This window comes from Manis pentadactyla, chromosome 1 (genome assembly GCF_030020395.1).
Source record: "Manis pentadactyla isolate mManPen7 chromosome 1, mManPen7.hap1, whole genome shotgun sequence".
Lineage (NCBI taxonomy): Eukaryota > Metazoa > Chordata > Mammalia > Pholidota > Manidae > Manis > Manis pentadactyla.
Genome location: NC_080019.1, coordinates 195,721,926 through 195,735,737, shown reverse-complemented (window position 1 = coordinate 195,735,737; position 13,812 = coordinate 195,721,926). Strand labels below are relative to the sequence as shown.

The 13,812-nt window shown below is 58.7% G+C and overlaps 1 protein-coding gene across 5 annotated transcripts; it reads left to right on the top strand.

Moving 5' to 3' along the window:
- Positions 1 to 4,197: 4,197 nt before the first annotated feature.
- On the top strand, positions 4,198 to 12,932 carry CFAP410 (cilia and flagella associated protein 410). Of its 5 annotated transcripts, none has more exons than XM_036912031.2 (7): positions 4,199 to 4,401; positions 5,873 to 5,891; positions 7,221 to 7,267; positions 9,233 to 9,462; positions 10,292 to 10,463; positions 11,178 to 11,268; positions 12,464 to 12,932. In XM_036912031.2, the coding sequence occupies exons 1-7, from the start codon at positions 4,325 to 4,327 to the stop codon at positions 12,593 to 12,595; spliced, it is 768 nt and encodes a 255-aa protein (XP_036767926.2). In that variant the 5' UTR covers positions 4,199 to 4,324; the 3' UTR covers positions 12,596 to 12,932. The 5 variants fall into 5 exon arrangements, with proteins under 5 accessions (XP_036767925.2, XP_036767926.2, XP_036767923.2 ...); XM_036912028.2 differs by having other exon boundaries at positions 4,207 to 4,401; positions 11,175 to 11,268; XM_036912030.2 differs by lacking the exon at positions 11,178 to 11,268 and having other exon boundaries at positions 4,198 to 4,401.
- Positions 12,933 to 13,812: the final 880 nt, after the last annotated feature.

The following is a 13,812-nucleotide window of genomic DNA, read 5'->3' as shown; positions in this document are numbered from 1 at the left end:
AAGTGAAGCAGGAGCCATGGCTGCACAGGAGAGTAAGCAAGGACTTCAGCTAAATGTGGCTGCTATAGATGCGCCTTTGCTGCATGCCTGCCCACAAGTCTCCACAGTGACAGTGATGGGATGGAGCTGGACAGGACCCCGAGGCCTGAACAATCTCTCAGGACACTTAATAAATGAATAATAAAATGAGATAGTGCAGCTCTTCTATTCTGCAAGTGAGCTCTGTGGTTTGAGGAGATCTGAAGCAGGTCTGCAGTGCGTCCTTCCTGACCCTCAGCGCCAGCCGGGCTCACCAGGCAGCAGAGGGCAGGGAGGCTTACTCCCTTGACATCCTCACCCTCCTTGCCATGCCTCATGCTGGGCTCCCCATGTGCACTAGCAGGGCTCCTGTCCCACTGTGGCAGGAAACCTCATCCTTGATCCTTGATGAGGCAGCTGTGGCTTGGAAACCAGGGAACATGCCTCAGGACCCCCGCGGACCTTCCAGAGCTGGCATGTGAAGATACTGCAGGCCCTGAGTTCATCGTGGCGGGCCAGCCCCAGGTACTTCCTGAAGATTTGCCATGGCCAGAACCTGTTTAGGGACAGGGGGCTGCAGGAGGACGGGAAGCCCAGATGCACAGTCTGGGGGGCATGCACCGCCTTCAGGTTGTGGTAAAGATTGTAAGGACCAGCAGATTGGGAGCTAAAGAGTAACAGCGGTCAGTGTCAGGCAGGGTGCAAAGGGCTTGCTCAGGGGGTCTGAACAAGTGACAGAATGAGCCAGAGGAATCTGATGTCTGGGCCCAGGGAAGAGAAGGTGCTAAGTCCTTGAAGTGAACTCAAGCCCTCATGTTGAGGAGCCACAGGAAAGCCAGCAAGGCCGGCAGAGTACACCAGGGGTGTGTGGCAGGAGATGGAGAGAGGAGGTGCCAGGCCAGCAGGGCCTCCGGGCTCTGAGCCGGTCCCCTGGGCTGACGCAGTGTTACCTGGGACCCTGGGCTGCTGGATCAAACCACTGTGAGCCCTCAAACCTCTCTCTTCTCCCTCCCTCCCTCCCTCTGTTCCCCTCCTGTCATGGGGTATGACCACCTGCTCCTCTCTCACCTTCCAAAGGGTATGCAAATTTCTCTTGGGGTCAAGCTCCACCTGGAGCTCCAGGCAAAGGGCCTTCTGGAAATGCACAGTAACACAACCCACACAGGCATTTGTACTAACCTCACAAAGAACTCCCTTTACAAATGTCACCTGAACCACCAGGACCTTCAGCTAATGCACTCCCAACCACCTCTTGAATAGCCACCTAGAGGTGACAGGGGCTACAGAAGCTGCAGAGACATGAGCACACCCAACTCCTCCTTCCCTCCATGTGGGTCCCTGACAGGAACTGGTCCTCAACTCCAGTCAAGAGGAGAAGCAGATGTTTCCTGCCAGACGCTTACTCAGGCCACCCGGACTCAGGGATGGGTGGCTCTGCTCCCTTGTGATCCCTTGGTGCAGGGAAATCCACACACCCTTACTGTCAGGTCCTTGACCTACTCCAGGCATACCTGCAGGTGCTCTGCACTGTTCTGCACCCCATCACTACACAAAATCATCCAGGTGCAGCCCTCTTGCAGAGAGCTGGGCCTGTCCCACAGCCCTCCCTGGCATGGCTTACCCCTTACTAGGACTGGTGCCTTCACCTGGATCACACCAGTCCAGGTAGAAGGGGATGGGGGGGAACGACCTCAGCCAGGTAAGGTCAAGCCCAAGATGAGCAGGGCCAGCAACCCCAAAGCCCTGTTCCCATAAGCCTCTGGCCCACTGGCATCCGCCACAGTGTACATCACCCTGTCACGTGCCTGCTCAGTTGCCCCCAGAACCCACTCCTGCAGATGCTTGCTCTCATCTGCCAGCAGGATGGTTATCCACACTGTCTCTCTGGATGCTTCTGGACCAACTCTGGGCTCAGCCTGCTCTCCACAGCTCCTGGTAGCCCCTGCTTTGTCCCTGACAGACACCTGATGTGGATCCCCAGTTGGGACAGCCAGAGGCCTGCTACAAGCTCATACAACCTGGGCCTGATGGAAGTTTCCAGCCACTCTGTGGAGCTGAGCTCCAGGGTCTGGCTTCTCTTAGGTCAAGCCCTCATCGTCAGATTGTTCTCTGCTCACTTGCAGGCTGAAAACTGCTCTGAGACACTCTATGCTCTCAAATCTTACACTGAGCCACCCCGACTGAGCCCAGCACCCTTCCTCATTCCCCAGCCTCTGGCCTTTTATTCCTAGAACTTTCCTCCATGCTTTGGGCCCACAGCGCCACGGCAGACCACCAGCAAAACCTTGGCTTTCTATGACTGCAGAATTCCAACACAAGAGCCACTTTCTCCTGCCCTGAGTCCTGGGGCAGGTGCCCAGGAGGCTGCTACTAAAACCAGTATCCACTTAAGAGTTCTGACTGGCACTGTTTGCGAGGCTGCCTTCCTCCCACAAAGAAGACCAAAGTTCTCTGTGGCCCAGGGAGGCTCACACACCATTTGGGTGGGGGGCACCTCACCCAAGCATCAGTGAGAGGGCTTGGGAAAAGAACCTGTCTGATAATCTCTTCATAGCACCCCACAGCCCAGCAAGGACAGCACATGGGACAAAATACAGAAAGCAACAATTGTTAAACTACTATGGGAATGTTTTTCTCTTTTTAGAATTCCCTATATTATCTTTGTAAGAAAAATGGTGGGTTTGGGTGGGATGGGAAATCCCATAGTAAAATTCTGCTTTCTTCCACTGAATCATGGCCCCTTGCCCTGCCACGGCTCCCTGGTACAGGCAGGTCTCCCACCAGGACCTGGGCTTCCAGATGCTGTGATGTACTGGGAAAACAATCTTTGACCTCTGTTCAAGAAAAAATTGTTGTGACACTTGTTAAAACGGTGAGGAAGACTTTATTCAAGACTGTTGCAATTGAGGAGAGAGATTGGCTCAACTGCAAAGAAAAAGACAAGTGAAGATTTATAGCCAAGGCAGGGGGTGGGGGGCTATGTATGGAAAACTGCCAAGATGTCAAAAGTAGGGGTCGTGCTAAAGGCTGAGATGATCAGAGATCACTTGGGGATGAAGAACTTAATCAGAAATAATGATACTGTTAACAAATCTATCTATAAAAAAGGAATTTAATCACGAAGAACTTTATTGCTTGAAGTAAAGTTTGCAAATTAGGTAGACACAGCCCTGGTTATGAACCGTAAGTATGCTCCAAGGAAACAAAGAGCGGGGCTATTTTTATAGGAGATTCTGCCCAGGTTCCCGTACAGGCCCATTATGCAAATTAGCAGTGTAAGTCTGTTTAGTGCTGACAGCTTATTGGTTGACTTCCCCCATCTGTTTTGGGTTGGTTCTGCTTCAGGGAGCGGATGTCAGCGCGTGCTTTTTCTGGGGTCAGAACACCCTACGGCCTCTCATCTATACCGGGCTGTCTGACTCCATTTTGTTTCAGGCCTGTTAACCTGATGAATCCATCCCACTTTCTGGCATAGCTGGATTTGGGAAGTCGTCACTCACTCGGTTTTGTCCTATTTTCACAAGGATTATCAGATATCAAGGACGGGAGATGGCTTAGCAGGATCTTTGCAGAGACTGGGCCGGCAGGCTAAAGGCAGGTCCGGGACCCGGTGGAGAAGTCCCAGAGGCCGGCAGAATGTTGGTCTTCCCATCTCTGAGCTCCCTGATGCCTGTCTTAATGTGATCTGCACCCCAAGTAACCTTTAATTTCTAAAAGGCCTAACACTGTGAGACCATTTCCTTAAATGCTAAAAGCGAAGGAGGGAATCAACACAGCCCTAGGACTGTCAGGTTTATTTCCAGTTTAAATCGTTGTAATTCAGGGCAATTAACAGACCATCACCTCTATGTTCCAGGTTTGCGGCCGGGGTTCAAGGGTCAGGGCTGGGGCTCCGGCTCAGTCTGTGGGTGGGCATTGGGGCGCGGGAGCTCAGGGCTCCAGGGCTCCAGGTTCGGTGGATCAGAGACGCGTTCCAGGCCTGCGGGTACGCTCCTGCTGGGTCGGGGCCGAACCGCATCAGAGGTGGGCGGGGGGAATCGGGAGGGCGGGGGCTCCCAGCGCCGCGCATGCACAGGACAGGCCGCGAAGGCCGCGGGGTGGGGCGAGGCGGGCAGGGGACAGAGCCCGCGCTCTGAGCGGAAGCCCAGCGTCTCCCCCGCGCCCCGCCCCGTCAGCAGGAGGCCAATGAGCTCGCAGGGCCCGCCCCTGACGACGCGGGCCCCGCCGCCTGGAGACGCGCCGCCGGGAGCCCAAATCCGCCTGGCTACCTGGCGACTCGCGGCCGCTTTCCGGCAGGCCCGCCGCCATGAAGCTGACGCGGAAGATGGTCCTGTCCCGGGCCAAGGCCTCGGAGCTGCACAGCGTGCGGAAGCTCAACTGCTGGTGAGGGCCTGGAGGCCGGAAGCCGTGCCCGCGCGTCCTCCCCGCTGCCCAGCACCCCGCCCTGGGGCGCGGACCCCTCCCTGGGCCGGGGACCCCACCTTCCCAGCACCCCCGCCCCAGGCTGGGGACCCCTGCCCAGCAACCTCCGCCCTGGGACAAGGCCAGCAAATGAGCAGAAACCGCTGCCGGGCACCTCTGCCCTAGGCTGGCGGCAGGAAGGACCTGCAGAGAATCCAGAGGGGGTTCGGGGTGGAGGGGGGCACCTCTGGGCAGAGTCTTCCTGGCCCCTGCCGCAGGCCTGCCTCCTGGGTCCCTGGGCTCACAAGCCTCTGGGAGGTGCTGCTACAAGCTCGGTGGCCATTGGCAAAGGCCATTTCAAAATGCTCACCCCTGAGTGGTGATGTTCCGGACATGCTCTCCTTGCTTGAAGTAGTAGGCGTTCCAAGATACAGCTGGGCTTCCACATAGCTTTCTTGGGGGCCGATGGTTTCCTCTGTGGATGGGTCTGATTTCTGACATTGCCAGTCACAGAGAGCAGAGTCTACTGATAAGGTGGGAGATGATCAAGTGATTAACACCATTTTCAGGGGGAAAGAAAGACAGCTGAGACTCTGAAGTAATGAATCAGTAAACATTTTTATAATTGATTCCTGTCTCTGGGAGGTAACAGATGGGATGTAGGTGCTGTGGGTCAGTGCATGCTCAGAGGAGGGGGCCAGATCCAGCTGGGTCAAGGAAGGACCAGAGGGCTTCATGGACTCAAGAAAGGTCTCCAGGTGTTCGCTGGGGACTCAGAGCAAAACTTCACATGTCCCTGTAAACTGGGCAGTGCAAGTGGGGAGTGTGGGGCCCAGCCGAGAGCATGCCCTCTTGTGCCGGGGGCAGATTGACTGTTGTGAGTACTGCCTGTCCATTAAAAAGCCTCTCTTCGCCTGGCACATCTGGCATTTTGGCCACAGCATCCGCTGTCATTTGTTTCCAGTGAAGCACTTCTTTGTTTTCTGGAGGGTTTTTGGCGGGGGGGAGGGGGGATAGTCTCATGAGCAGGGGAGACAACAGCTCTATTTCAGGCTTTCTAAAGTTTGTTTCATAAAGTGCATGTTCAGCCTTTGAACTTGGCCTCTCATAAAGACTCCCTTGTTTGTTCACATTGGTGGGGGCGAGAGGGGGGCTGGAAGGTGTCCTGCTCTGCTGCAGCCTCAAGAATGAGCAGTTCTGTGCACCCCCAGTGAGGGCCTCTGCTGCGCCTCAGGACGACAAAGACTGTGCAGACACCAAACACACGTAGGTTCGTGGGGAATTCAACCATGAAATAATTTTGACACCTTTGTTTGTTACCTGGTCAAGCCTTCTTTTACTTTGTCACTGAATCTTAAAGTTTGTAGGCGTTGTTAAGGTTTGGAATATTTGTTCTTTATCCTTTTTCATTCCAGTTTAACAAAACTGAAGTATGTGTGTCTTCTCTCCCCAGGGGCAGCCGCCTCACAGATGTAAGTATCACACTGAGCACTTCCAAATGCTCCCTGGGCCCCAGAGTGGTAGCCTCTGCCCCAAGAAAATCATTAAATGGACAAAACCACATGCACTCAGTTCAGCCCTAATCAGGGCTTTGTTCACTTAGCAGTATTGTAACCTAGACCCACTAATGACAGCACAGCACCGTAGTGTGGGTGAGAGGCTCGTGTGCCCCCTGCAGGCCAGCTAGGGAGGGGGCGGAGCCGAAGTGCAGACCTGCTCCAAGCCACGGGACTCCCAGGGAGCTTGGTCACTTCAGGGAGAAGTGCCCTCTGCCTGGAGTCTTTTTTTGTATGTTCCTGGACTTCCTGTCACTGAGGAGGTTGCTCTCTGACTCATCTTGGTCACATCAAGCATCATCCGCCCTGCGGATGATTAGGGTTAGGGTTCGGGTTATGCTTAGAGTTATGGCAGGAAGAGATGGGCGGGCCAGGGGCAGGGCACAGGGCTGCGGGTCTGTGTGCAGGTCTCTCACCCGTTCTGGAAGCCCCCGACTTTCACAGGGACGCTCAGCCATTTCTTTCTCGCCTGCTTGTGTTTGGTGACCTGAGTTGTGCTTCACCTGAAGAGCAGAGTCATTAAGTGCCTCTGAGCCGCCAGGCTGGCCAGAGAGCCCTTTCCACTTCACGCCATAGCCAAAGTGCTGCGTATTCGGCAGCCGAGACAGCCCCCAAAACCAAAAACACCACTCCAGAACACAGATCTCCTGCATGTGAAAATTCTGCCCAGACCTATGAACCTGGGGCGCCATGCCCAGCACGTGGCGGGCACATGGTCCTGGGGACTGCGTCACTCATCAACCCTACCAGTCAGGGAGGCTTTATGGCCCAGCCTGAGCACCTTGCTGCTCTTTCCCACTGGATGGACAGTATTGATAGGGTCTGAGACCCACTTTCAGTCCTGTCTCCCTTTGGCCCAGCTCTATGGGCAAGAAGCTTCTGTTCTTTCCCTGTGCCTCAGGGATGGCAGGAAGAAAGATCTTCTGTCCAGCACAGGGGCATTGAGGACCCCTTTCCTGATGCCCTTGGAAGGCTTCTAAAATTAGGAATGCTCCTCAACAGCTGGCAGCGTTTGATAGCAGTGCCGTTTTAAAGCTTTAGAGAGTGCACATTCTCCTTCAGGTTGGGGGAGTGTCCAGGCTGTGCAACGGCCCTAATGCAGAGCCCAGCACGTGTCCGGAGAAGCGAGGGAGACTGCTCCGCTTAGGGCCTGGAAGTGGAGCGATGGCAGCTCCAGCCAGCTTCTCTGTCGGGCTGGTGGAAGGGATGTCGAGATGTTTGCAGTCACATTCTTTTCCTTCCTAGATCTCCATCTGCCGTGAAATGCCCAGTCTGGAAGTGATCACGCTCAGGTACCTAAATGCCTGCTGTCACTCTAAGTCCAGGGCTTGAAAGAGGAGGGAAACTTCAGCTCTCATGCAGGACTCGTGACATGAGACAACCTGCAAACTCCCAACAGAGTCTGGAGGGGCCACTCCTGGGCCCTTGTCCCCCATCACCCAGCCCGCAGGTGCAGCCTCCTGGGGATGAGCAGCCCCCACACAGTCGTGGCTCAGCTTCCCTCTCTGTGATGCAGAGATAACACCAGCACCGACCCATGGGGCCGTGGGCTATAAGGCCGCAAGGAGTGGGCGCAGTCAGGAGCGCAGAGCTGTCAGGGTGCGCACGCCAGCTACATGAGTTGTTTCTTTGTTAGGATCCACAGTGAGGCTGGGGTTTGCGCCCAGGCCCCAAGAGGCCCCACCCGATAAATAAGGCCCCAGAGTAGCAGGAAGCAGAGTGGAGCAGGGCTGCAGAGTCGTCTGTGCCGCACACGATGTGTCTGAGTGGTTGGGGCATGTTGCTGGGCCTCTCTGGGCTGCAGGCACCTCGTTTGCCGCAGATTCTCGGTGTCACTGCTCAGAAGGACAGGATGCCCAGGCTCCTGACGGAGCACAAGCGCCCGGTGCCTGGGTCTCTGGCTGCATCAGACCCAGGGGCCCACGCCGTGGGGAACTACTGCTTGCCTGCAGGGCAGGCCCTTCTGTGAGGGGAAGTCGTTTCCCTGGGGCATGGGCAGGCTGCCTCAGCCTCGGGCTGTCATACAGAACAGCCCAGACGGGGGCTCAGGAAGACAGACATTCCCTCCTCATGGCCCTGGGGGCCGGGGGCCAAGAGCCAGGTGCCTGCGGCTCCAGTGTCTGTGAGGGCTGCTTCCTGGTTCCCTCTTCCCATGACCACCTTCTTCCTGTGTCCTCACATGGGGGCAGGCACTTCCTGGGGTCCCTTTCACAAGGGCCCCGACCACCCTGAGGCTCCTGCCTCATGACCCTGTCCCCTCCCAGAAGCCCTGCCTCCTGACACCTGGCCACCTACTCCAAGTCCTCAGGTACACTGCCTGGCCTCAAGCGGCTTCCTTTGTCAAACGGTATCAACCTCATTCAGGCTCTGCAGTGAAGTGACCCATGTGCAGACACAGCCCTCCACAGTGGCAATCCCATTAATTAGGAGTGCTCAAAATCGCAGTGGCATCCCAAAGGAAAGAATGACACCCCTGCCAAGCACAGTGCAGCCCCGGGCAGAATGTCCAACATCTCTGTGGGGCAGGGTCCCAGAGTGACCCAGCCCTTGCCCTCCAGCCCGGCAGGGAGCAGCAGACCCCACAACTGTGCAGGAGTGTGCGCGGCCTGCAGGGTGCCCCTGTAGGGCACAGCAGGCCTGGGCTCAGCCCGCGCACGGATGCCAGCTGCCTGCCCTTGAGCTGGGCGTGTATGGACGGCTGGGCCTGTTGGTTGGGGAGGTGGGATGGCCCTGCTCCTGTCGGTGTGGAGCTGACGGGTCTCTCTGCCTGGACATCTCGAAGATTTTCTGTCTCTCTGATGTGTTCACATACTTCAAACCCACACACTTTCCTTATCAAATGGGTTTCAGAAGTTCAGTGCTCAGTTCCGCCTAATGTGGGACTTGCTTATATTTGGCAGTGGTGTGTCCCTGGGGAGGCCTCAGTCTACCCCCCTGTGGAGGAGAGTGAGACACCCCGCCTCCGGCACTGTCTCTGTACGGGAAGCCTAAAGAGCAGGAAGCTGGGAGCCACTTGCCTGGCTCAGGGATTTCCCACCCTGGCGCTTTCTCCACAGCCTGGGGACTTCATTAACCTTGACTCATCATGTCCACTTGTGACTTGTTTCTGAGAAGAGGACCAGTGGGCACAGACTGCCACCATGCTTTTTTCTGGTGTTTACGATCGAAGCAGCCGTGTGGAGGGTGCCTGGCAGACGTGATGGGTGTGTGGGGCCGCCCTCCCGGGGTCAGGGGCTAGCCGCGCTGTCTCTCCACAGCGTCAACAGCATCTCCAGCCTGGAGCCCATGAGCCGGTGCCGGCAGCTGAGAGAGCTGTACGTGCGGAGGAACCGCATCCCCAGCCTGGCAGAGCTCTCCTACCTGAAGGGCCTGCCGCGCCTGCGGGTGCTGTGGCTGGCCGAGAACCCCTGCTGCGGTGCCGACCCCCGCCACTACCGCATGACCGTGCTGCGCAGCCTGCCCCACCTGCAGAAGCTGGACAACCAGTGTAGGTGTCTGCACACCAAGCCGGCCCTCGCGGCGCGTCCCCTCCCGCCCTGACCGCTTCCGCACATTCCTCCTCTCCTGAGACATGGCCAGTGGCTCCCCTGGTCTCGGGAGCGTGCCCGTCTGTGCTGCTGTCAGGGGTGACCATGTGACATTACCTGGCATAGCCCCATGCAGCACAGGGTTTCTGGGGAACCTCACCCTGCTGCTCCCCCTCCCTTGTCCAGTCTCACCAAGCTTGTCCTCGGGTTCTCCTGCTGAGGGCACTCTGCTGCAAACACCCACCCTCCCAGCCCACGAGCACCTGAGCAGTACGGGTGGGCTGCGCCCACTGTGCCCTTCTGCTGTGGTTCGCCCACCTCCCTGTGTCTCCCCCTGCACCCCCACATCGCCCACAGGCAAGTGCCTCTCCTGCACAGTGGGCCGACTGGGCCCCTGCCAGGCTCTGCCATGCATCTTGTAACCCCTGGCACTCTCTGTGCCCAGTCCTAATCCTTGTAAACTTAAGGGAAACTCAGTTGTATTTGAGTGAAGTGGAATTAATACAGTGTGTTCTGTTCCTTTTTAAAATTTGTCTTGGTTTGGGTATTTTTATGAGTATCTGTAGCTGAAATTCAGATTCAGAAGCAGTCATTTACCATCTGCTGTGCGCCCAGCGCATGCTGGGGTGGGGGATGTGATGGTGGCCCTGCCCAGCCCTGCTCTCCAGGAGCTGGCCATAGGGTAGACGGACAGAACCTCGTTTCTAAAGCACACAGTGCCATAGGGATGACAGGTGGGCTTGCCTGTGGTGGGGCCCCTCTGATCTTTTGCTCCCCTTCACCCCAAAGCTGTGACCGAGGAGGAGCTGTCCCAAGCGTTGATGGAGGGAGAGGAGGTCACAGCCCCCAGCAGAGAGGGCACAGGGCACAGCCAGCCCGAGCTCTCCTACGCCCTGCATGCTGTGAATGGCACTGCCGAGACCCAGCAAGACCTGCTGCAGCCCAGCGAGGAGGAGGCCAGGTGTGGTGCTGGGGCCCGGAGGCCTGCCCATGCCCTGTGTCTCTGGGTGTGAGGGAGGGACTGCGGGTGGTTCTGTCCCATCCGTGGCCTTCAGCTGCCCCAGCCTGGTTCCCCAGCCCCAGATGTGACTCTGCGGGGAACTAGCACAGGCGCTGGGAGGAAAGCGGGGCGCGGGCCTGGCTGCCTAGGGAGCCCTAGGGGAGGGAGGAGCATGACAAGGCAGCCCCCGACAGGGCGCTGGTGTGCGTGGGTGGCTTCTGGGGAGCAGCACATTGTCACAAACGGTTTTGAGCAGAAACTGAACATGGGGAATGCCGTAGAGACTGGTTCACAGAGAGGCCGGAGGGCTGCATCCACTGAGCAGATGGAACCACCTTCTCGTTTTCCGCAGCTCGAGCCCTCTGGAGGGCACCTGGGGGTGTTGGGGTGGGCAGTTACAGTCCACTGCGGGGCATCGGGGAGCGTGCTCAGTGCCACGCAGCACAGGAAGGAGCCTGGGGGTAGGGAGGTTGCCCCCAGGGGATCAGAGAAATGTGTGTGACCCCAATTCCATCCCTCCAGAAGCTGTGTCACTAAGCAGGAGTTCCCCGCATCCTGGGGTGAAGCCTTGTTACCACCCCGTCCTGCTCCGGGGCTGGGACTAGACCCTGCGACATCCTCTGGGCCAGGTGGGCCCCAGCCCTCATGCACTGTGCCCTTTACCCCCACCAGCAGTGTCCAGAGGCAGCTCTGCCTGAAGCCCCCTTCCCAGGACCGGCTTCCTCCCTTCTCCCAGAGGGAGGCTGCAGCCAGTTGCAAGAGCAGGGTGAGTGTGGTGTGGTCAGGCCTGCATGGAGCCGGCCTGGGGCTCTCTGCCCAGAACGTGGAAATCGTGGTAGGGTGGAGACACCCTAGGCCGCCAAGGGTGGGAGGCAGCTGTCTGAGGTCAGCTCCCAGCCAAGGTGGAAGTGGGTAAGGAGAGGGGGGCACTCCTGCACCAGTGGGTGGGCTTCAGCACAGAGCAAGCCCACCCCGGGAACAGCCTACAGGCAGCTCAGTTCCCCTCAGCGGCCTGTACCCCGCATCCGTCCCGGGCCTGTGGCAGCACTTGTGTGCAGAGGGCCCCACCTGCAGAGATGTGGGAGACTCCTCACCCTGGCTGGGGTCGGCTCAGTGTCCCCGTGGCTCTAGGGGAGTGGCTGTAAGGAACAGGACAAGAGGTAGGTCACGCAGGCAGCTCAAGCTGTGGAAGACCTAGGCCTTTCTAGGCTTCCATCTCCGCCAGCATCATTCTGGCTTGTGCTGGGGCTTGTTCCCTGCTGGTCCGGGCTCACACCCACGAGAAGGGTGGGACCGTTTCTTCCTGTGTGTGTCCTCTTATCAGCAAAGAGCAGCCCCCTGGGCCTCCCACCCCAGCAGGACCGTTTCACCAGCTGGCATTTTTCAGGTGCTTGAGCCCGTCATTGGCCAGGAGAATGGGGTCACCACAGCTAACTTGGCCCCCGGGGGGGAAACTTGCTGCCTGGTCATGTGGGAAAGGGGGGCTGCCTGAGCAGAGCCAGGGTCAGTGAGACAGGCCCATGAGCCACAGCACCTGCTCCCAGAGTGCCCAGCTGGCCTCAGCCCTGCGGGACCTGCCCCAAGCCTTTGGGTGTGAGGCTGTGCCTAGGAGGGCACCATGGCCAGCGAGGGAGTCACCCAAGACCATGGGCTCCGTGCCTATGCTCAGCAGCCACTGGGGTGCGTGCAGAGCTTGTGGGAGGTAGAGGCGGGCGGCCGAGGCCCGGTCCTGGGAGGGTGCCAGCCCACCTTCTGGGAGCGGGAAGGGCATCCTCCAGAGCTGCAGACAGAAGTGGCTGGCACCCCACCATTCTCAGCACCTGCTGGGAGCATGGGCCGGGCAGTGGGCACCTGGCCTGTTGGTGGCCGTCTGGGAGGCTGGCCCCTCTCGAGGCTGCAGCCCCGTGGGTCCAGGCCTAGCCTTGCTGGGCGTGGTGCTCAGCCACCGACTCTGCCCACAGAACAACGTCCTGGCTGCCATGCTGCTGCTGCTGCGGGAGCTGGATGTCCAGGGGCTGGAGACTGTCCACCAGACCGTGGCCAGCCGGCTCCAGGCCCTGCACAAGCAGGAGCTGCTGGAGGACACGGACTGACTGTCCGCAGGAGCCCAGGCTGCAGGCCTGCCTGGGGACCCTGCCTGAAATCTCACCAGATGGGGCGTATGCCCACAGCTGTGCCTCTGCTGACCCCGGGCTGGGACTCGGCCACAGGCTGCGCCCTTAGGAAGCCTCAGGCCCGCCTGGCAAAGCCGCGGCTCGCTGCGGACCTGCACCCTGGTGAGGGCGGGAGGGGTGCTGGGCACCAGCTGGGCAGGCCCTGCTCCCCTGGGTGCCTGGCCACCACCCTCCTGTGCAGGAAGGCCCACCTCGACCTGGCTTGGCCTGAAGGTGGGCTTTGCAGCCATTCTCCCTAATAAACATTCTCCCAAAGTCCAATCTGGCAGTAGATGTTTCAGACCTGGCAGGTGTGGCCTTGGCCTTCTTCCTAAAGGTAGTGCCATTGCTCACAACATGCCCGTGTCAGCTGTGACTGGGGCACGGGGTAGACTTCTGTCGCTCACGCAGGCTTCCGGAATGATGGCATCGGAGACTAGCTGCCCTGAGGTTTGCATCAGTGGCCTCGCCCCAGTCACCTGCCACCATAAGGACACCTGCGGCAGCAGGGGTGGGAGGAAGGCACTTGCCTTCACTCGCCCTCTAAAGAGCCCTGCAGCGAGGGGAGGCCTTGCCCCTTCTGCCTGGGGCCACGTGCGGCAGCTGGGCAGGAGGGGCAGCCTTCTGGAAACTGCTTGTCCTGGGAATTGCCACCTGCCCCAGGACGTCGTGTCCCTAGGAAGAGTCCCAAGCCCTGCCGAGAGGCACAGGGTCTGGGCGGTGGTGCTACAGAGGCCACGGCTGCCTCCTCACAGAAGGGGTGGAAAGCCCACCCACGGGTGCCAGCTGGCTGGGCCTGAGAGGGAGGGAGCGTTCCCAGCAGCCTCCTCTCGGGCTGGGACCCAGACATCTGTGAGGTCCATGTCCATGTGCTGTTGTAGACGGGGTCACCCCCACCGCACTGCTGGGGGTCCCGGGGGCTCCGGTGCTTCTCTGCAGGGAAGCTCTGTAGTTCTCAGGGCGAGGCGGTGCCTGAGCAGCAGGAGGTAGGGAGTCACCTCGCGGGCCCCAGGAGGCATGGCTGCTGGCTCTGTGTGCCTTCTCTTTAAACAATAAAGCATCTTCATTAGAACAAGTTGGGGTCGGGTGTGTGAAATTAACAGACCCCCTTTCTGGCCCACCGGGCAGGGCACCTACCCCCGCCTGGTTCATCTCAG